The sequence below is a fragment of the Protopterus annectens genome, chromosome 8.part0 (assembly GCF_019279795.1).
Source record: "Protopterus annectens isolate FY-2018-M chromosome 8.part0, PAN1.0, whole genome shotgun sequence".
Taxonomy (NCBI): Eukaryota; Metazoa; Chordata; order Ceratodontiformes; family Protopteridae; genus Protopterus; species Protopterus annectens.
In genome coordinates this window covers 925,270,064-925,293,669 of record NC_056741.1, presented here as the reverse complement: position 1 = coordinate 925,293,669, position 23,606 = coordinate 925,270,064, and the positions used below count along the sequence as shown (strand labels likewise).

Sequence of the window (23,606 nt, the reverse complement as noted above, 5' to 3'; positions counted from 1 at the left end):
ACACTCCTGAAGTCTCCATTGTTTATGTTTGGGATGCCTTAAAATCATATCTATATGGACAAAGTATCAGATGGTATAATAATAAAAGGAAATCTTGGGATAAGGAATTGTTAGATATTCAAAGTAAATTAGACTCTTATAAACATAATAATAAAGAAAATATTATGGACAAGAAAGTTATTGAAGAAATAAACAAACTAAATGAGAAATACAAAGAAATTTTAACTCATAAAGTTAAAATAACTTTAGAGAAATACAAGTTTTGTCTTATTCAATAAGCCCCAAATACTTACATAGACTTAAAAATAAAACAAAAAGGTTGAATAAACAAAACCATATCAAAGAAATATTTTCTCTAAGGAAAAAGAAGAATGTTTCTACTATACCAGAAATACTAGATGAATTTAGAAATCACTTTCACAAAATTAACCATAATAATATTAACATGGAACCTAAAGATAAAATAAAGGAGTTTATAATCACAAATATGAATAAAAGCAATAAACAACAGATTAAACTATTGGACAAGAGTATTTCATATACAGAAGTTATTACACAAATAAATAAGCTTAAATCAAACAAAGCACCGGGTAATGATGGTATTATACCAGAGATATATAAAATCCTTTCTAAAAATACATATTCATTAATACATAAGGTTTTTATTTTGGCCCAAACTGAGTTAATAACCCCTCCATCTTGGCAATATACATTTATTTCGCCAATTTTAAAACCTAATAAAGATCCAACTAGATGTTCTTCATATCGGCCCATCTCATTACTTAATGTTGATTATAAAATGTTTATGAATATCTTTGCTGATAGATTGAAGACAATCATTCCCGGCATTATAGATATAGATCAGACAGGCTTCATTGTAAATAGAAATACTTTCGATAATATAAGAAGAACTTTAACATTAATAGATTTTGCAAATAGGAAAAAGAAAGATTTAACACTTATTAGTCTTGATATAAGTTCAGCATTTGATTCAGTAAGTTGGGACTATCTGTTTACCTTAATGAAGTGCACAAACTTCTCGGATGCATTTGTAAATCTAATTGAACATTTATACAAAGGAACGTTGGCTTATATTAAGGTAGGAACATATGTTTCACAAAAATACCCATTCTTAAAGGTACAAAACAAGGATGTCCACTTTCTCCACTATTATTCACTTTAGTAATGGAGCCTTGGGCTAATTTGATCAGAAACAGTACTGACATAGAGGGTTTTGAAATAGATGAAAATACAACATCCAAAATTCAACTTTTGCAGATGATGTTCTAATTACATCAGCAGGATCTAATTCTTCTATACAGTCTCTATTTGATAACATGATGAATTTTAAAAGTATTTCTGGTTTAATATTCAATGAAGAAAAACTAAAATATTACCTATATATACACGAAAAATATTCTCATTAGTGATTTTACTAAATATGTACCCAATTCAGGTCAGATAACTTATTTAGGTATAATACTATCTAAAGATATTAAATCTATTATATATAATAATTATAATACCTGTTTTCTTAATATACAAAATCTTTTAATACCTGGAATAATATGTTTTTACTATGGAGGAGAGACTTACAATTATTAAAATGATAATATTCCCCAAGATTTTATACTTAATACAATCAATAATACTTCCACCTACAAAAATAATTATCAAGAAACTGAACACACTAATGTTAAATTTCTTATGGGCACCTAATAGACCTAGGATTGCATTAAAGAAACATACTAATAGCTGGTCTCAAGGGGCTATTTCTTTTCCAGACTTTAATCTATATACTATCTCTTCTATTGTAAAAGTTATTACTTTATTAATAGATCAGTCATATGTCACAAAATGGAAAGATTATTGGGAGCTAATTAGTATACACTTCATGAAAATCTCCTTAACACATAAAAATATGATTGTAAATAACTCCATGTTATGGTTACTAAAGGAATTTTGTACTTCACCTATTACACCTAAACATATGGTTTGTTACCCATTAAATATTATTATTAGTTATCGTAACTTTATATTCATGCACCCTAAGTATAGGGAATGGAATTTTATTGTATTTCCTATAATGTATACTCAGGGTATGCTTTTGTCATCTACTTCTGAAGGAACTCATTTAGCTATAGATAATGATCTAAAGTACTGGTATCAGTTGATATCTGATAATAAAGTTAAACATCTAGATTTCTTAAAAGAAGAATTTGATCTAAGAGAAACTTGCTGGTTAGAGGTTCAGACCTTTAGACAACATCTCATTAATAAAATAGATTTAATGTCTATAACTGTTAAAGAATCTATTCCAACACTGATTGATTACTTGATATTAAATTTACAACATAAAGTTTCTGATAAAGGTAAACTTTCATACATACATAAAGTTATCAGACAAGAAACTTTTTACAGTGTAGATTCATACTGGAATTATTTCACTTCTATTAATGGGGACCCACCAAATCAACAAGATAAACAATATATATTGGAATCTGCTTATAGAACTACGTCTTCCATTGTCTGGAGACTTTATACATGGAAATTTTTACATAGATCTTTTTATACACCTTTGATGATGAATAAAATAAATAATAAAGATAATCTATGTAAGAGATGTAATGTAGAAATTAATGCTGACTGGGCTCATATGTTTTATGACTGTATAAAATTGAAAGAATACTGGAAGTCAATTAATGAATGTTTGCAGGCTCTTTTACAGATAATTTCATTATTTCTAAATCTCTTATATTATTCAACACACCTGTACCTCAAAGTGTTAAAAGGTTAAGCTTCCCTTGTTATGGTCTATTCTAGCAGTGGCTAGGAAAATAATATCTAGAAATTGGATTTCAGATACACCTCCTTCGTTCAATGAATTTAAAAATGTTATGAATATAGTGTGCCATATGGAAATAAACACAATTAGGACTAGAACAAATAGAAAAACATCTTATTTTATTGTATGGGATAATTTACAAAATTTGTTAAAAAAATTTTAATTTCAATAGCATGGTATTTTAGTTTAATTAATTGATCTGATTGTAGTGGATGTCTTTGTAAATACTTTAGTTGTTTTGTTGAATATTATAATAATACCTATTTTTAATTACTTGTATAAAATTGTTATGATATTTCTCTTATATGTTAAAACAATAAACCTGTTTTGAAAAAAAAAAAAAAAAAAAATGGCAACTGAAGCTTGATTTGGTCCTGCAAGAGACAGCCTCATATTCAGACTGAGAATAATACGTGGAATTTGTAAAATGCCCAAGTATCAAGCAAAACTTTTCCAAATTGTTTCAGTTATTTGGCTGGAAGTGACATTTTATATATTTTATATCTTCAGCAGACTGCAAACTATGTTGGTAGGTAGCAATTCTGAGCCGTGGAGTTGTTACTGTAGGGGAGGGGGGATTGGGTGTATATATTTAGGCAATGTGAAAAAACGGATAGTTTCTTAAATGACTTAGTGGTGGTATTTTAATATTTATGATCAGAAGGAGAATTAGGTGAATTATAATGTATACATTTTTTCTAGTGAGATACTGAGGAAGATAAAATGGGAAACTGGGATAAGCTTGAGCTGCATTTTTTTGTCTGTTATACTTTTGATATCTAAGACAACTATTGCTAAGGAAGACAAGACCTTCAGAATACTTAGATTACAGGAAATGCTCAGTTTTATGGTGAGTTATATACAGTACTAGAGGTCTTATAACAGTAGACAACTGATTATAAATAAGTAGCTACTGCAGCTGTAGTATCTGAACAATTCCTCAAAGGATTTGAAGGTTTCAGATGGCTCCTCATCCTCCATTTTTCCCTTTTTGGAAGCCAAGATTGGTGAGATTATTAGGAAATATTACCATCTTTTTGTAGCTATGGTGATATAAACTAAATGACTTAGGTTTAAGGGTCCTGTGTGGAAGGACTATATGAACTGCTTTATGTAATGCTACACTATTTGAAGGTATGATTTACTTTTTTTGTAGATGGGGCATATTCAAATAATGACAAGTTTAACCATCTCTGTTGTCAGACATGTATAAAGCCGTGACTACTTTCTAGGTGGCCCAAGTTCATTTAACATACAAAATGATTGGCTTATTTGTAAGAGCTCTAACTTCAATTACTAGATCTGTTGAGGTAAAGATATTTAACAACATTCAATGATCTGTTTATTTGTACTAAGATTAAACATCACTCAAAACATAGGATATAAGAGGTTTGAAATTAGTCAGATCTGCATCTTATGTTAATTGCAACAACTTGGTTTAAATTTAGGTTACAAACTACTACCTAAAGCAGTCTTCATGCATATCAGCCTAAGATTTTCACAAATTATTAAGCTGACAAACTACACTTATTATAATAAAACTTTGGAAAAATATAAACCTAAAATGGTATAACATCTTGTCAGCTAGATTATTTCTTCTGTAATTGCACGGATGGGACTGGATGTCATGTGAAAGTACAAATTTTTATTGTTGATAATAAAGGTTCTGCTCACCAAACTTGATTCTGGGTATTCAACAGAGGTGGAAACAATTAATGCAATGCTGAGACCCCAAGTAGAAAAGTTGAAAGGGACTTGTTGATGATGATTAATAAAAGTTCCAGCAGCGACAATTAAAAGAGAAATTTCAAAGCTAGACCTTGGTGGACACTGGTAAAATTAAACCATCACTGTACATTTTATCTTGACTAAATAGTAATTATTTCACATAACTAGTTTGTGAGACCTATGAGCATTCATGTATCATCTTACTAGTCACTATATATTTATATATATATATATATATATATATATATATATATATATATATATATATATATATATATATATATATATATATATATATATATATATATATATATATATATATATATATATATATATAGGTGTACCACATATAATCTAAAACACCTAATGTTAACTGCAATAATATCAACTGCAAAAGGTCAAAATTGACATAACCAACACAGTTCTATGCATGTGCTGAGTAACAGCTTTTCCGCATGCACTTTCCAAAAACACAAAAAAAAAAAAAAAAACACAATTATTGTTTTCACCCCCTGCAAATTACATATACTGACTTCAAGGCTGCACAAACGCAAGGTAAGGGCAAATTTCTCAACCCCTGAATTTGCATAATCTTGTGCATATGTTAATCAACTGCTTAGTCACATACATGAATCTAACCAGATAGCTGCTAAGTATGTATATATGTATATATCTACATTTATATGTATATATATATATATATATATATATATATATATATATATATATATATATATATATATAGATATAGATATACACACACATATATGTGTGTGTGTCTGTGTATATATATATATATATATATATATATATATATATATATATATATATATATATATATATATACTAGAGCCAGTATAAAGCTATATGTCCATACTTGGTCAAAGAAAAAAATAAGACCTCTGTGTTATCCAGTGTTTCACAAATGCTACAATGGGACATATAAATCATTGCTTTTCCTACGTTTGATTGAAATACCTAGCAAGTAATCACATTTCAATGTTTAAAGACTGAGAAATGTCATTTGGGTTCACCTGATCCTTTGTGGCAAAAATCACACAACAGTGGGAAAGTGAAAAAAAAAACATTGCAGGGCACCTCTGACCCATACTACAAAAAATTAACATTGTTTCATCAAGACACAAAAAGAAAATGCCAACATAAAGCTGATTGATAGAAGAAAAAACATTTTGGAAGTATAGGATAACTTTGGTTTGTAATGTTCAAAATGTGAAATTTAACAGCATTATTTATAGTGAAGAAAGAACATCAACTGATTTTTCAAAACCACGTATAGTACCTTCTCAAACAAATTGATTAAAATACATCATCCCAGTAGTACAGAGCGATGTAAATCTGGCTATGTTTCTGACAACACAGGTCTGGGCAGTAAGTCTGGGTGCCAGAGGAGTTTGTCACTTGTGAGAGGATTGACTAGCCAAGGTTGTCTCCCCTATCACATGAGAATGGATATGGCTCAGACTGCTGTGTTGTAGGCCAGCCTCCATAGCAGAAGAGAGGCATTACCAGCAATGGATGCTTTGGCCAGCCAAACATTACTGATGAATTCTAACTGGGGATCAGTGTGTGTGTGAAATCTCTTAAATCTCTGGGCCCAGCATTGCAGGCTTTGCTTTAGATGTGAACCATCCAGATGCTAAGAGGATGACAGTAGGACACTCCATGCAATAGAATGATAACCCTATGCTGAAAAGATTTTGCTCATACTGCTAAGAAATGGGTGAGTAGTTCTGAAAAGAGGGATTAAACATTTAACAAAGGGGACACTGAGTAGTGTGAGGGAGCAAAAAAAAAAAAGTTCAGAAACAAATTTTAATTTGAAGACTAATTGTTCGCTCTAGAAAATTGTTTGCTCTAAACATACATAGGTATTTCATCTTCTGTTACTTTCACAAATTTATCTCTGTTCTTTATACCATGTCATTTTATCTTGTATAAACTTTCTATGTAACTACTAAATTTTAATTTGTACAGTCTTGAATTTATTTAATATTTTTTTGCATATCTTGGAGCTTCAGCTTTTCTCCTCAGGTCTCCACTGAAAATGGGCCTTTGGCTCAGTTGGACTAACCCAGTAGACAAATGACAAATAAATCAATCAATCAATAAATAAATAGACCACATGCCTAGCACCTTCACTGGTGTATAATGTTTGCAGTTTATCAAATATGCTTTCATATTTCATTGTTATGATCATACTCTCTGGGCTAATTATTGTGACACGCAATAGACATAGATGAGTTCTCCAAATGGCTTTAAGAAACTAGCGCATTTGTTTTATTAAATTCTTCTTGTGAATATAGTAGCTGTGAGTTAAAATGCTGTAAGCCACACTTTTATCTCTGAAAACTGTTTTGTGTGCTTTATTGTGGTCTGTATCTCTGTAATAAATTTGAGATAAGAAATGTTTTGTAAACTGAAAAAAAAAAAAGAAAAGAAAAGAAATGCATACTAAAAAGTCTCTGTGAAAGACCGACACATGAGAGTTCAAAAACATTGCTTGATCACAGCTAATTGATAGTGCAATACCCCTACAACTTAAAAGCAAAGATATGTTAGGGAGAAACAGTTATGCATTCCATAGCAATAGTCCTCTTGGGTCATTCAGGAAGGCATTGCAAAGGTAATAGGTAAGAAGAAGTGGTCAAGGAAAGACAAGTGAAACAAGGTAACAGCACAAACAGCAGAAAAGGTAGACAACCTGCCTTCTCCCGCCTGCATATTTATGTAGTTTAATGTAATGTAATCTGGCATGAAGCCCCAGAAATGTTTAAGATAGCAATTTTATCAGCTGACAGCAGATTTGTCATTTGCAGCACAGAAGAGGGCAGGGACACAGTGATATTGTTAAATAATACTGTCCTTGCCTTATTTGAAGGAGACAAGTAATTAGCATACAGCTTTTGGGCAATAAGAATTGTATGCATCCTCTGAAATGTTTTCTTAGCAAGATGGATAATGGTAGACTAGCAAACTGGGAAATTATGTTTTATACTGAAGAATTTAAAAGTAAAGAAAAATGTTACCACATTAGCTACAATGACAGTAAGATTACTACTGCAATGATATGAATTTAAATCCCTGAATGACAGACATCCTCCCTTGGGTTCTTCCATGAGATTCAGAAAGGGTTACCTTAGCCTTACCATGAGTGACCATTTCTTTATGGTAACACCTTCTAATTCAGCAATCTGCTATGATGTTCTGTGAGGGCAAGCATCACCATGGAGAGGGGTCCTATGCTCATGGTATATGGTAATGAGGAAATTCAGGGGGTTAGCTAATGTTAATTATCCATGTGCTGTCCCCCTGAAATGCCTGCAACTATCAATGTATGCTGCCGAGTGATTCAGAGAATCTCTTGGCTAAGTAAATTGCCATGGTTTGTTGAAAAATGTAAGTCAGCCAAATTACTATGGCCACTCGCTGAACTCAATAGAATGATGAATGGATGCTAGTGTGTGCATGTGTTTGGATTGTCTGTCATACCTCTGAGCAGAAACAAAACAACAGAGATTACTGGCCAGAATCAGCTACATTTTTAAATATTACTCTATTTCACAAAAAAAAAAAAAAAAAAAAAAACATAAGAGGCACTCAAAAAGTAATCCAAAATTAAAGAAATTTAATTGCAGATTAAGCACTTTTGTCCAATGAACAGATTTCTTCAGAACTATAAATACATGCTAATTTATCTTCTGTATAAATGTGTAGGTGTTTAAAAGCATCACATGACCTAAACACAAATTTGAATCAAACAAAAATATTCAATAAAACAAGTTTTACAAATCATGTTAAAACATAAAGATTCATGCATGTAGCTTTAGTTCATTGTTAATGAGCATGTGATCAGTAATACTGTGAGAACCCACATTTATCCTCAATTGCTATAGAAGTTCTTTGTATTTAGGGTGCAGTTCACATTCCCCCTCCCACCAGATTTTGGTACATCTTCCAACACTAAAAATACATGTTTGGCAATTATAACATTTGGCAAACCTTATTGTCGTATTGCACCTATTGATTACATGAACACCGTTACTGAAAATATAGTTACACTGATTACATCGCCCACATCTGTAGGTCCCCTTTGATCTTCTGGTTTGAAAAATGTATTTTGGTCATTTTGTGTTTTTAAGACATGTGATATATAAGATTAATTAATATGTAATTAGTTCTGAAGAAGTTTGTTTATTGGATGAAAGCGCTTAACAATTACATCAATTTCCTTATGGGTGAAATTTGCATTGTCATTGGCGTAGTTTTTGCGGTAACTACTTGTGCAATACTGTGTTGTCTCAGTGCTCCTTTTGAGTATTATTCTAACTCACTTAAAAAGTTAATAGAACAACACATTTTGTATCAGCATGCCCTTAAGATGAAACTCTAGAGTCTGGCATTATCGACTAACTAACTGTAATCCTTAACGATTTACCAGAACATCTGAAAATGTGGTATAAAGAAAATGTGCACAAACAATGCCTGTTGCATATGCTGTTTTAAGAAAATGTCCATAAACAAAATAAACATATAAAAATGCTGATTCAAAGCAGAATTTAGAACAGAATTATGTAGCACTTACAAACAACTCGAAGCGTGATGGTATAATATAAAGGCTGTGGGCTGACAAGATTTGTTGCTTCACATGTCAGATTTGCCATGTTGTCTGCTGGGCTGATCATAAGAGATAGGTAGCTATGAGATGACTTTGTTGCATCATCCATATCCCATTTTGTGGAGATAATCTCATTATTCTGAAATGAAACAGTGAGATGAACTTGTAAGTTGCATTTATCAAGATCACCCCAAAAAAATCCCAAACAATGTGTAGTTCCTAGAGTACTTAATGTTGTGTCAGATTAGTTCAGTAAATAACAAAAGTATCCAATTGTGTGTGTGTGTGTGTGTGTGTGTGTGTGTGTGTGTGTGTGTGTATGCGTGGGTATGTGTAACACAATGACCACTCACCTTGGACCACTGTAGAGTTGCCAGGGGATTGCCTCCACTAGATGAACAGACAAGCAAGACTGTCTCCCCTGCTTTTATAGTGGGCTGATCAAGTCCTCTTATAGTTGGGGGATCCGGAGGAACTAAAAAATAATTCAGCATGAAAATTTCAGTACGAAAGTTATAAGTATGGATCTGCATTTTCAAACAAAAGGGTATGATCAGATAAAATTAAAATGTACCAACAAAGTGATTACTAAGTCAATTTATTGCTTTTCACTACTTTGTTCCGTTTGCTATTCTGCACAGGTTTCAAATATTCTAGCATTCTTTCAGAAACCACTAACTACCTTGCAGTTTATTGTTGCACTAAGTAAAGTCTGTGGGACACAATCAGTATCAGTTCATTAGAGTACATTTACATAATCACAGTCTAACTTAGTTTCAAACACATTTACATTTCTACTACCATGAATAAGCTACCTCCATCTGTGTTTATGCAAAGTGGGTTAGTCATGTAGTCCTCACTGCTCATATAGATGATTTTTTAAATCACCTTTCGGTTTAAAAACAGCTATGACATTATACATGTTTATATGTCTTATTGATTCTTATTTTGTAAGACAGACTGTCAAATTCCCAAAACCAAAATATTGACAATTCAAAACAACTGTCTGAAATTCCAGATCATCTAATATCGTGTGTAAAGTGAATATTAGAAATAAGGACCAGGCAATGCAACCAGCTGTAAATAAAGGTAGTTTATTAGCAGTCAGTGACTGCTAATAAACTACCTTTATTTACAGCTGGTTGCATTGCCTGGTTCTTGGAGCAGTTTTTGTGTTCCTGTCTTCTACATTTGTGCCCTGGTTTGGGATTTCTTGTTGAATATTAGAAATAAGCCACATCCCTCTGTCCTTACGCAAACAATCTTTCAGGAGTATGCTAAACATGTGCTTCATATGGTGCAGCACAACTGTAGTCCAAACATAGCAGTAATGAGGCAAAAAGTGGTTTCTTATGAGATCTGAAATGAGCTCTGACAAATACAGACATATGAAAGCATAATGCCTCAATAGCAGTAATACATATTAAAAGTAGGGGAGCTACTCTATAATATTTGTGCTAGTGACAATGCCCCCACATACCTGTGGTATTTTCACATGGAGGTCATGCAACTACTGACATTAATGTAGGGTATGCTGTCTGCACAGTTCCATCTCACTCACCTGTCTCCAAGGTCATGTGAGTTCAGAACAAGAATATTTAAACAGCGGGGATGGGAGGAACACAGTCCCCCACATGGGAGAGCTGAAAAGATTTGATCATTCAGACATATTTTCTTTAGGCATGATTTTAATGAATGCTGCCTTTCCCTGAATTAGAAATATGAAGGGTATTGACAATGATAGCATATGAGTGTTAGTTGCAAATATCTTCTAACTAAATTTTCCATGTGCTGTGATAGTATTCTTTGAATCATAAACATAATAAGAACGGAATTTTTAAAGATTATTACTAGATAATAGATTATGTAGAGCATCTGCAGCATATCCACTACAATTACAACTACTTGTTACCCCCCTTCTATGAGTTTTTTTTTCAAAGAAACCTGGGTTGTATTTGTAGTTACCCATACATTCTTCCCGGCTGCATTTGAGCAGTGTGAGGAAACTAATACAAAAAGGTAATATATTCCAGAGGAGAGGAAGCCTTCGACTGAGGCTTCTGTCTTGGCAGCAGGTTTGGTTTATGTTTCACTCACAGTTAGGTCTGTAGTGCACACGTTCAAACTGTTGCTGGCTTTGGAAACATGAAGGTGGCCACTCAAGACAAGGGCATTTCAGACCATGTAGGTGACACAGAAGTCAAGCCAAAATGAGGCAGAGAATGAAGTTAAGCCTCTAAGACATTTTACATAAGTAATAGAACTCAGAGCCTTGATTTTCTTTGTGAAGAAACATTGCGGGGGGGGGGTCTATGAAGCTGGATCATGTGTCTGGATAGTAATATGCTGAAGGGAACATTATATTTAAATATAGGCCTAATAAAAAAAAAGAGTAAAGAAGTATCATATACTTAGAACTATAGAAAATAACTTTACTTATCAGCTGGGCTAAACAGAAGGATTTTCTATGATACATGATGGTCAAAGGCAAACTCTTTGTTTGCACATATGTATAGGACAGGTCTTTGATAACTGTGCACATTTTGAGGGATACCATTAATTCAGTATAATGTTTATCTTATTTACCAAAGGACATGGCACTGCAGTTTTTGGACTTTCCCTTGAGACCATGGCTGTGGCACCACTTGGTTTCATGTATTACAATGTAGGAGATGCAAGGGATGTTGATGACTGTGGCAAGTTTCTTATCAGCAAAGTTGGCCCTTGATGGAAGCTTTCACTCCAGAGAAGATTATGATAGTACCAACCCTGGTAATAACCCTTTTGGAGGAGACAGTGCTCCCAATCTTAATTTGCTTGATTCTGTGAGATAGCTTATTTACTATCAGGTAATATAATTGCTTACATTTAGATTGATTGGCTATGATACCCAAGTGAGTAACGGTATCAAAGGCTTTGGCTAGGTGGAGTTACACTGCATGTAATGACTTGCACTTGTCTCTGCCACAGTAGCTTTTTCAAAGATGTCAAGAAGACTAAGATGGCAGGATCTACCCTTCATAAACCTAAACTAATTTGAGTCAAGGGACTTCAGGCTGCCATTGTCTGCATTTATGAGGTCCATAATGATGTATTCCATTGTCTTACAGATAAGGATTAAGAGGCTTATGGTTCTTCAGTGTCCAAGATAGTTGGTGGGGCTTTCCTTGTGCAAGGGATGATCACAAAGGTTCTCTATGTCTCAGGCATGAAGTCAGATAGGAGGCTGTGGTTAAACAGATTGTGGAGCAGGTCACTGAAACAGTGCTTCATGTTAGCAAGTAAACAACCATCATATTATCTAGCCTAATGGAGCTACAATTTTTTATCTCTGAGAGAGCCTTTGTGACTTGTTCAGGGGTGATGTATGAGGTGGCTGTCATAAGTCAAAAATGTGGAGGCTAGGTGGAGATAGGGGTGAAGTTTGAACTTAATAAAGCAGCTATGTCAGCTATATCTTCATGCACTAGGAGGTAAAGTAATTGCTTATCAACTGAAAGACCAGTTGTGATTGTCTTTGACAGAAAATGTGAATTTTCAATTCATACTTAGCCTTGGAAGATTTGATTTTGTTTTGAACATTTTTGTTCAACTTTTTGTAGCCAGAGATGGTGAAGTTATACATATAGAGCACAATGGTCCTGCGTCTGTAATGACCATGTCTAATACATCTGATCCTGCCATATGGAAGCATGCAATCTGGTCAAATGAGTTTGCACTGATGAAATCTAGGAAGCATTAATCATATGCCTTTCTAGTTATATGAGTATTCCTGTTAATAGGTAGATAACTTAGTGTGTGTAGTATTAGGCAGATAATGTAGAGTATAATACTGTAGCTACTCCATTTATTACATTGATAATTGAAATACCCAAAAATAACAACACCTGGTTTATTCAAGAATCAGTACAAGAAAATCTATGTCAGCAGTTAGCAGTAGGTTATTTGTTAATTAGACATCAAATTATTTAGTATAACAAGGTCATGTGGATATTATCTCTATTTTAAACATAAGTCTAGAATTGTTTCTGGTTCAGGCAGATGATTGTATTCCATATATATCTGTTTGTCTTGTTGTCAGTACAAGAATTTTTTGGAAAAGACATCACAGCTTCTTCCATGTGCCAGTTCCAAATGATGGTCATCATGAGTTTTTATCAAGTGTCTTCAATTTCTCAAACAAATACTTCTTTTCTGGAGTACATATGTGGTAGGAGCTATTTCTATAAGCTGGCTGGACTACAACTGTTTGCTTCCTTTACTCAGGCTTCATGTAAATGTACACTATTCCTTTGCAGCAGAAAAGGCGTTTTTCTTTTAATTTTGGTCTACAGAAACAGCATCATCTCTGTTTTAGTTCTGTTTGTATTTTCACTTCATTGTGTCTAGATTAAGAGCCTGTGATATCATTGTTGGTTTGCATTTCAGAAAACGAAATGCGTTTTTTTTTTTGTTCAGCAAGAAACTAACTTATGGATTCTGCTTACACTCATATTGTGTCATATGTGGAATTAACTTACAGGAATGGCTTATCAGTCTGGACTGCATTTTTGGATAATCCGTTGACTTGTTAACATAATGGATGGCTACTTTTTGTCATTTGAAAATTAAATAAAAATAGATATAATAGCTGCAGCAGTTTCTTAGAGTTAAAGAGAAACATACTTACACAGTACATTCATGGTAAAACTGGCTAGCACTGGTGTGGAGATGGCCTGATTAAGGGCACCACACACAAGCTTGTGTGTATTGTCTGAGCTTTGTGGCATGACTCTGAAAAGAAAATGATAAATAAATAAAGATGTAATATAAGAAATCTCATTCACATAAAATAATACATCTGAGGAATTAGCCATAATCCATTTTCAGTGGTCATCAACCCTCAACAATTTGTAGACTCCAGGAATGTATGCAGTATCGGTTTAAAGCAGCTTAAAAATAAATAAACAACAATAACATTATCATTTTTGATGGGAATATGCTTCAATCGATTTCTAATTCCAAGGTTAGAAAGATGTCAGGGTAAAAAGATAAATGCCTATCCTACCAGTAGCCTCACTGCAGGACAGAAGCTACCCTGTGTTCTACATTTTTTGTTTTAATGCTGGTTTCCTGCCTCACTGCTGCTGTTGTGATACTCTTCCTTGTGTCAATAAGGTTCCAGTGCCATTATCAACAAAATACCCTGGCATCTCACCTCTTGACTCTAGGCCAGTTTTGAAAAGCTAACAACTATTTCTAAACCACATTTAAACTAGCACACAGTTTTACAGACCATAGCAAATACGTGTGTGTGTGTGTGTGTGTGTGTGTGTGTGTGTGTGCGTGTGTGCGTGTGTGCGTGTGTGTGTGTGTGTGTGTGTGTGTGTGCGTGTGTGCGTGTGTGTGTGTGTGTGTGTGTGTGTGTGTGTGTGTGTGTGTGTGTGTGTGTGTGTTTGTGTGTGTGTGTGAATGTGAGCTTAGTCACGCATGTGCAGCATATGCATGCCACAATAATAAGCAATCCCAATATTCAGTAATCAATCCATAACATCAGATATTTGTGAGGGTTATCAAACTCAGACTTAAGCACAAGCAAATGCTGACCTGTGAGTGTTCTAATGGATGGCTATAATTATGACCTGTTGCCTACCTTCAGATAAATTCTATATAACGGTACTTATTTGTTTATGCTTTTATGTATTTTTAACTAGATAATGAATTGAACTAGTCACCCTTTCTGCTATAACCTGGTTTATAGTGCAGACTGTATTACGATAGTTTGTGTATGTCTTGTGAATAAGAAACTGCCTAATGGATATAGAAGCTGAAGAATGTAGTAAAGTGAAATGAACAATTGTACATGGAACAGATATAACAGTTACATTAAGGCAGAATGGCCTAGTAGGTACTACAGTAAACAGAACCCACAGAGAATCAAACTGCAGCAACTATGCACTGAACAAGAAATCACAGGAAACTAATGATTACTGCATGTATTCAACTGTTCAGATTACAGCATATCTCCAACCAAACTATAAGGAATAAATTACTTACATATTTCACTAACTGAACATGCACATAATTATAACATTCCAGCAGGAAACAATATGCACTAACTTAATTCAGAGACAAAAACAACAAATAATAAGAAATTAACAACAGGTTTGACCATGGGGGAGCCTGTCTATTGGTGATCAGTTTATTTATTGTTCCTTAAAGCATGGCAGCAGGTTGTATGTTTTATTCCATTATTGATAGTTAAATCATAGGGAATATGGCACAATTGGAGGGGGAATGGGTGTATTGGAGAGTGTAAGACATTTGCCAATGCTGATTTTGCAAGGATGGGCAGAAAATTAATATGTTATAACAAAGAACAAAAGTTGATGTAATACCATAATCTGAATATGACCCCCACAGACATCTGCATAAATGGTGTCCGCATAAGGTCTTGAGGAAGACATTATCAAAGACATTAGGTTAAGTCAGTGAGGAAATGATATATTAACCAACATCAACAAAGCATCTGTTGTGATATAGTGACAGTGTGTGACATTGTGTTTAAGTCTGACTCAAGAGTAGTTTATCCTGTCAGATTCTATAAATATAAGGATGATGAGATTTCTGCAATGTCTGTGCATTAGTGGAAATGTTTTGTCAAATTGTTAAAGGTGTGCCATGCAAAGAAAGTAATACATGGAAGGTGTCCTATCATTATTACACCATGGGCTACATACAGGACAAACTGTAAAGACTTTGAGACAGAAGTCTTCATATAACAAGTAAGCACAGCAAATAGTAGAGCTTTAAGAATCAGTTATGTTTCTCTCCCCCAAGCTTGTCTTCCCTGTGAACCCCATTCTTGATATGTCCATTTACACTTAGGTGAAAACATTACAGTTAATTGTGAACCCCATTCTTGATATGTCCATTTACACTTAGGTGAAAACATTACAGTTAATTGTGAACCCCATTCTTGATATGTCCATTTACACTTAGGTGAAAACATTACAGTTCATTTATTCTCCTTGGGTTGGCAGCCAGGAACTAGAAGTGATGTTTGACATCTATGGTGAATGACTGAAACTTTTATGCTTAGCACTGCCATAGGTGTGACTTCCCTAAAGGATACCTGCACCAGTGGTCACATGCATGCTTCCACAAATGCTGTCCCCTGATTGCTGTGCTTAAACAGTGCTAATGCAACTGCAGGCTATTTTGCCCCTCTTGGACCAACTGCAGCCACTAGATAAACATAGGTCATATGGGGCTAAATCGGGGCGTTATGTCTTTCAGAAAAAGTGTGTCATGTGAGTCTTTAACTCAGAGTAATGAAATGCAGTGATGTTCATGAAAGGAAGACAGTGAGATGAAACAGCAATGCTTGGTTAGGATAACTTGTAGATCCTGGAAGTATAGCCATAAGAAAGCAGGTACAAAGTATAGTCTAGACAATGAAGGAGAAGATTTTTCCTTTTAAAAAGGTCTGGCTTCAGGAGCTAACAGTCTATGCACTCTATATAGACTTCAGCGGAGGGAGTGTTGAAGAATATACATGAGCAGTGTGAGGACAGAAGGTGAAGGAGGCCTGCATTCAAAGTCAGACATTTAAAAGTAGGAACGTGGATAACTGGGACAGGAATGGGTAGTAAATAACAACAGAGATAGGACTTAAAGCAGTTACTGGGCATAACAGGATGCACTTTGGGTTTTGCACTTTTTAAGTACATTTTATTTATTTTTGGTGCACTACCCAAGGAGAAAGAAGAATGCCTGATGATTCTTGTACATATGGAGTATGCATAACCAACATAAAGAACACTAAATCTTCAGCATAGACAAGTCTGGATGATAACCACAGATGGGAACATCATGAAAAAAGTAATGAATTTCTAACCTGTTCAGAAAACAGAGCCTTTGCATAGTAGAATACATGACCAACTTGCTGAAACCTTTTAAAGTTCAAAATAACGTCAAGAGTGTAATTAATGGTGTTTAGAAAACTGCAGAAATCCTGAACTGCACTGACAAAGTATGACAGAAAGGGCATACATTTGTCAATGCACCAAATAAGAGAGATCGAGTAGATAATGAAATGATGTAGTTTTAAAGCAAATAGAACAATAGGCTATATGTATTTCAATATGTGCAGTCCTTGACAAACAAGGACCGACGCTTGAGAATCGAAATTTTAAGTGATGCACACAGCTGAAACTGACAATTATTAGTCTTTCAATAAAGAACTAGGGTAGCATGTGCAATTCCCCAATTTAGAAACCAAAGGACTCATCATCAACATTCAACAGATTGGTGTGCCTCAGCATGTATGTGTACAATAGTCTGGATGCACAGGTGTGCCTAAAATGTGTGGATGTACAAGTAAGTAAGTTAAGATGGTAGCTGAAGATTAGGACGCACTACCTGAATTAAGGAATGCATCACTAGGAGCATACAGGGCAAGGTTTTTAGCAAGCAAAGACAAACAGATTACTAATTTTCCTAGTGACAACATTTATACATCCAAGTTCCTAATAGTGAACTGAATGGATTGAATGAATGACACGTTGGAAAGGGAGGTGTCTGTGATGGAACATTTGCTAGGAGGGTGATGTCATCTACATGGGCATAGGTCAGCCACATCATCTGATATTAGGGACCTAGGGACCTTACAAGCCTAATCACATTCTGCCCTTGTTTCCATGATCAGCACCTATTGCCCTTGTCCAAGAGAGACACAGGTGGAACCCCCGGGGTGAATTTACTGTTACCCATCCACTCATCCAGTTTGCACTTGAAGATAGCCAAAGAGGTGCTCTGTTTTACATGAACTGGGAGTCTGTTACACAGGTGTGGTAAAGTACAGTTGTGTATGCTTACCATAAATGCAGATGTTCGAGTGTATTCACTGTTGCAGTCATCACTTTTGGGTTATCTGCTTGCAGTAGCCCTCAGTCAGTCTGATTAACAAAGTATTGTGTCCTGCATTGGTTGCTGTCCCTTCTTCCATGACATCAGATCGTCAGGGGTATAAAACATGCAGCCGACGCGATTACATCAGTTTTTCTTGCCCTAGATGTCAGGTGCCCCCTTAATGAGAAGAACTTAAATCTATAAATATACAAGGTTATACCTCCAACAAAAAAGCAAATACACCAAAAAGCTTTTGAAGATAGTAAAGGAAAGGAAAGTAGAGGTATATCCAAAAAGGAAAAGGAAGGGGGCTGGAGGGAGGGTAACCAGGACTGCAACAGTGAATACACATGAACATCTACATTTATGGTAAGTGTACACAACTGTACTATGTTCTTCTTGTTTCACTGTTGCAGTCATCACTTTTGGGTAAATTTCCAAAGCTAAGGAAAGGAGGAGGAATTTAAATAGAATTAGGACCAGCTAAAAGGCCCTGCAAGACTGCAGTGGCAAAGCCAGCTCTGGATTTAGAGAAAATTGGCAGATGGTAATGCTTGGTGAAAGTATGTACAGAACTCCAAGTAGCAGCTTCTAGGATGTCCCTGGTAGGGACACCTCTGAGAAAGGCTGTAGCGGTAGATGCAACCCTGGTAGGGTGGGGTCTGATCCCCTGTGAGATAGGTTTTCCATGGTGTTTGTAGCAAAAAAAAGAATGGAATGGCCTATCCATTTGGAAATTGTTTGCTTTGAAATGGCCTCCCCCTCTGCCCCTGCAGTAAATGCCACCAGCAGTTGTATAGATTTCCTTAGAGGTTTAGTTCTGTCCAAGTAAAATCTAAGTTGACTGTGTATGTCTAAGGAGTGCAGAATCCATTCCTCTTTGTTGTGTGGATGAAAGATGATGAAAGGCTCCACTGCCATGAGGGCCTGTAATTCAGATACCCTTTTTGCTGAGGTGATTGCTAAAAGGAAAGCTGTTTTCCAAGAAAGGAATTTTAAGTCCGCAGTAGCAGCTGGCTTAAAGGGAGGAAGGGTGAGCTTTTCCAATACAAAGTTGAGGTCCCAGGCTGGAGTAGGAGCTCTCCTGGGTGGTCATAGATTTTTGGCCCCTCTGAGGAACTGTTTAAGCAGTGGATGAGAGAAGAGGGGTGGTTCTGTGTTATAATGAGCTGAGATGGCTGAGGCATGCATTTTGATGGAGTAGAAAGACCCTTATGAAGCATCTCAGTTAAGTATTGTAAGATCTGAGGTAAATTGGGCACTGTTGTGCTCATCCCTTGAGATTGGTTCCAGGCACAGAATATTTTCCATTTACATTTTCCAGTGTAAGACTTTCTGGTACTAGGCCTCCTTATCTCTAAAATGATATCCATCACTGGTTTACTGAGGGATGGTAAAGGAGAAATTGTGTAATTAGCCAGGCTGCTAGATTCAGTGTTTGAAGCTGAGGATGCAGAATTTGGTTCTTCTGCTGAGACAATAGAGTAGGAGTCTGAGGCAGGTGCCATGAGGGCCACAGTGACACACTGCACAAGAGGGGGTACCAGTGTTGGCGTGGCCAGTCTGGTGCAATCAAAATAGTCCTTGGTTTGTCTTGTTTGATCTTTAGTAGTACTTTGGAGAGCAGAGGCAGAGGAGAAAAGGCATAAACTGATAGGTTTTTCCAGCTGAAGGACAGCATCAACTTTCCAAGCTTGTTTGTGGGGAGACCTTGTGCAGAATTTGTCCAACTGATAGTTTTGGGGGGAGGCAAACAGGTCTATATCTGGGCTCTCCCATTTGCTTGTCAACATGTTGAAAATCCTTGGTTCCAGTTTCCACTCGTGTGGGTCCATGAGGTTTCTGCTTAGTTTGTCTGCAAGTGTATTTAGTTTTCCTGACAGGAATTGAGCTTGTAAATGCACCTGATAGCTCAGGGCTGTGTTCCACAATGCCATGGCTAGTCTGCAGAGGGGGTAAGAATGTGTACCCCGCTGCTTGTTTATGTACCACATAACAGTGGTGTTGTTCGTCTTTATCGTTAATTGTCCTGGATGAATGTCATCCTTGAAGACTGTCAGAGCGTTCTGTACAGCTAACATTTCCTTTTGATTGATATGCAGGTGCATTTAACTTGGGTTCCATTTGCCCTGAATTCACTTCCCTGCCAGGTGGGCCCCCCATGCATAGTTTGATGCGTCTGTTGTTAAGGTTTGGATGGCAGGGGGTAGTGTGAATGGTAGTCCCCTGTTTTGGTGGCAGACTTCTGCCCACCAAAGGAACTCTAGGCGTAGGCAAGGTATGATAGGAATCCTTGCCTCTAGATCCTGTGAATGTTGACACCATAGGCTTTTGAGATACCATTGCAGTTTCCTCATATGCAGCCTTGCATATGGAATTAAAAGAATGCAGGAGGCCATGTACCCCAAGGCTTGCAGTATTTGCCTTGCAGATAACTGGGTTTTTGTGGCCACTTGTCTGAAGGAGGTTGTCAAATGAATGCATTTCTCTGGCGTGAGGAAAGCCGTCTGGGAAGTTGTATTCAAGCTTGCTCCCAGGAATATAATTTGTTGACAGGATACCAGGTTTGATTTCTTTTCATTTATGGTGTACCCCAGATGAGTCAGTACCCTTTGAACAAAGGCCAGATGATTCAAAAGTGTGTCCTGGCTTTCTGACTAAATTAGACAATCATCCAGATATGGGTATATTTGAATATTTCTTTGCCTGCAGAATGCAATGACTGGAGCTAGGCACTTTGTGAATACCCTGGGCACGGTAGATAAGAAGAGAACTGATAGTGCATGTAGCCTGCTTTGAAGTGTAGGTATTTTCTGCAAGACTCCCTGAAAGGGATGTGCAGGTATGCTTCTTTTAAATCTAGTGTTGCCAACCAGGCATCTTTGCGTAGCATAGGAAGCAGCTGGTGAAGAGTCAGAATTCTGAATTTTGTAATCACCAGAAAGGTATTTAGAGTAGAAAGGTCCAGGATAGGACACCATGTATTGCCTTTTCTGGGTACCAGGAAAGTCTCGAATAGAACCCTTGTCCCTTTTCCTCTTCTGGTACCAACTGAATAGCCCCCATGCTTAAGAGAGAGAGTTCTTGATTTTGGGCCTCTGTCCACTGATTTGGGGGTAGATCTGGCCACCCACTTGGTGTTGGTAAGGTGTGGAAGTGAAATCTGTATCCTTGGGACACTATATTTAAAACCAATTTGTCCTGGGTAATGAGTTCCCAGTTTTTGGCCTGCAGGCCAGTCTTTCCGCCTAAAGGAGCATTCAGTTGGGAAGTGTTTGGAAGTTTTAGAAGCAAGTCATTGAGACTGTTTTCCATAGGGGGGCTCTTACTACTCCCTGATTTGGGTGCGGAAACCCCCCACTGCTTAGTCTTGTGTGTCCCCTGGGATTGAAACCTGGGGTTTCTGCTATGTCTGGGTTTGGCTTGAGAAGACCTTGAAGAGGCTGCAAAGGACCAATTATTAGAGGGCCCGTGCCTACTAAATCTAGGAGGCTGAACTTGTAAGAAATCTTTAACAGTTTGCATAGATTTAGCTTTATCTTCCATCTTTTTAAGAACTTCCTCAGCCTTATTGCCAAACAGGCGGTCCTGATTTAAGGGAGCATCCAACAATTTAGCTTTAATATGATCAGGTAAAGATTGCTCCTTAAGCCAAGCATGCCTTCTGAGCACAGAACCAGTAACAGCAGCCCTGCAAGAGGCCTCTAAAGAATCAAATCCACATTGCAAAGTAGGTTTTCCAACTTGTTCAGCAGAATGCATTAAATCCTGTAATTCTTTATTTTCCGCACAGTCACGAATCAACATCTTTTCTGTTTAAGCAATCCAATAAGATGTTGTTGATACTTTAACATATGAAAAATACAGTTGTGTACACTTGCCATAAATGTAGATGTTCGAGTGTATTCACTGTTGCAGTCATTATATTTGGGCAATCTGCTTGCAGGTAGCCCTCAATCGGCCTGATTAACAAAGTCTTGGGTCCTGCATTGCTTGCTGTCCCTTCTTCCATGACATTAGGTCGTCAGGGATATAAAACATACAGCCAATGCCATTACCTCAGTTTTTCTTGCCCCAGATGTCAGGTGCCCCCCTAATGGGGAGCAATTAAATTACAAAGTACAATGATATACCTCCAACAAAAAAGCAAATACACCAAAAAGGCTTTTAAGCATAGTAAAGGAAAGTAGAGGTATAGCCAAAAGAAGTAAGGGGGCTGGAGGGAGGGTAACCAGGACTGCAACAGTGAATACACTAGAACATCTACATTTATGGTAAGTGTACACAACTGTACTATGTTCTTCATCTTTCACTGTTGCAGTCATTACATTTGGGTAGATTCCCAAAGCTATGGTTGGGCGGAGGAATTTAGATAGCATTAGGACCAGTTATAAGGCCCTGCAAGACTGCAGTGGCAAAACCAGCTCTGGATTTAGAGAAAATTGGCAAATGATAATGCTTGGTGAAGGTATGCACAGAGCTCCAGGTAGCAGCTTCTAGGATGTCCCTGGTTGGGACACCTCTGAAAAAGGGTGTAGAGGTAGATGCAGCCCTGGTGGATGGAGGTTTGATCCCCTGGGGGATAGGTTTTCCATGGTGGTTATAGCAGAAATGAATGCAATGGCCTATCCATTTAGAAATGGCTTGCTTTGAAATAGCCTTCCCCTCTGCCCCTGCAGCAAATGCCACCATCAGTTGTTCAGATTTCCTTTGAGGTTTAGTCCTTTCCAGGTAGAATCTAAGTTGTCTGTGCACATCCAAGGAATGCAGTATCTGTTCCCCTTTGTTCTGTGGATTGGGAAAGAAGGTTGGCAAATGAATAGACTGATTAAGAGCCACACTGGATACCACCTTGGGCATGAAGGATGGATTGGTTCAAAGGGACACCCTGCCTGCATGAAAGATAATGAAAGGCTCCTTTGCCATAAGGGCCTGTAATTCAGATAACCTTCTAGCTGAAGTGATTGCTAAAAGGAAAGCTGTTTTCCAAGAAAGAAATTTTAAGTCTGCAGTAGCAGTTGGCTTGAAAGGAGGTAGAGTGAGTTTCTCCAAAACAAAGTTAAGGTCCCAGGCTGGGGTTGGAGCTCTCCTGGGAGGTCTCAATTTTTTAGCCCCTCTGAGGAACTGCTTGAGAAGTGGATGAGAGAAGAGGGGAGGTTCTGTGCTATAATGAGCTGAAATGGCTAAGGCATGGATTTTAATGGAGGAAAAAGACAGGCCCTTGTGAAGCACCTCAGTTAAGTATTGTAAGATCTGAGGTAAAGTGGGTGCTGCTGTGCTCATCCCTTGAGACTAGTTCCAGGCACAGAATCTTTTCCATTTTTCAGCATAAGATTTTCTAGTACTAAGCCTCCTTGCTTCTAAAATTATATCCATCACAGATTTACTGAGGGATGGTAGAGGAGAGATTATGTAATTAGCCAGGCTGCAAGGTTCAGTGTTAGAAGCTGAGGGTGCAGAATCTGCTTCTCCTGCTGGGACAACAGGGAAGGAGTCTGAGGCAGG

At 36.6% G+C, this 23,606-nt stretch overlaps 1 protein-coding gene across 1 annotated transcript in view; it reads right to left on the bottom strand.

Annotated features, from left to right (window-relative positions):
• The window catches only part of NPHS1 (NPHS1 adhesion molecule, nephrin), a 1,231,105-nt gene that overhangs the window by 876,850 nt on the left and 330,649 nt on the right, over positions 1-23,606 (bottom strand). The window contains exons 4-6 of the mRNA XM_044079328.1: positions 13,879-13,982; positions 9,563-9,684; positions 9,177-9,348 (exon numbers count right to left, since the gene is read on the bottom strand). Coding sequence (XP_043935263.1) covers positions 9,177-9,348; positions 9,563-9,684; positions 13,879-13,982 — 398 coding nt within the window. The remainder of the gene's footprint in view (positions 1-9,176; positions 9,349-9,562; positions 9,685-13,878; positions 13,983-23,606) is intronic.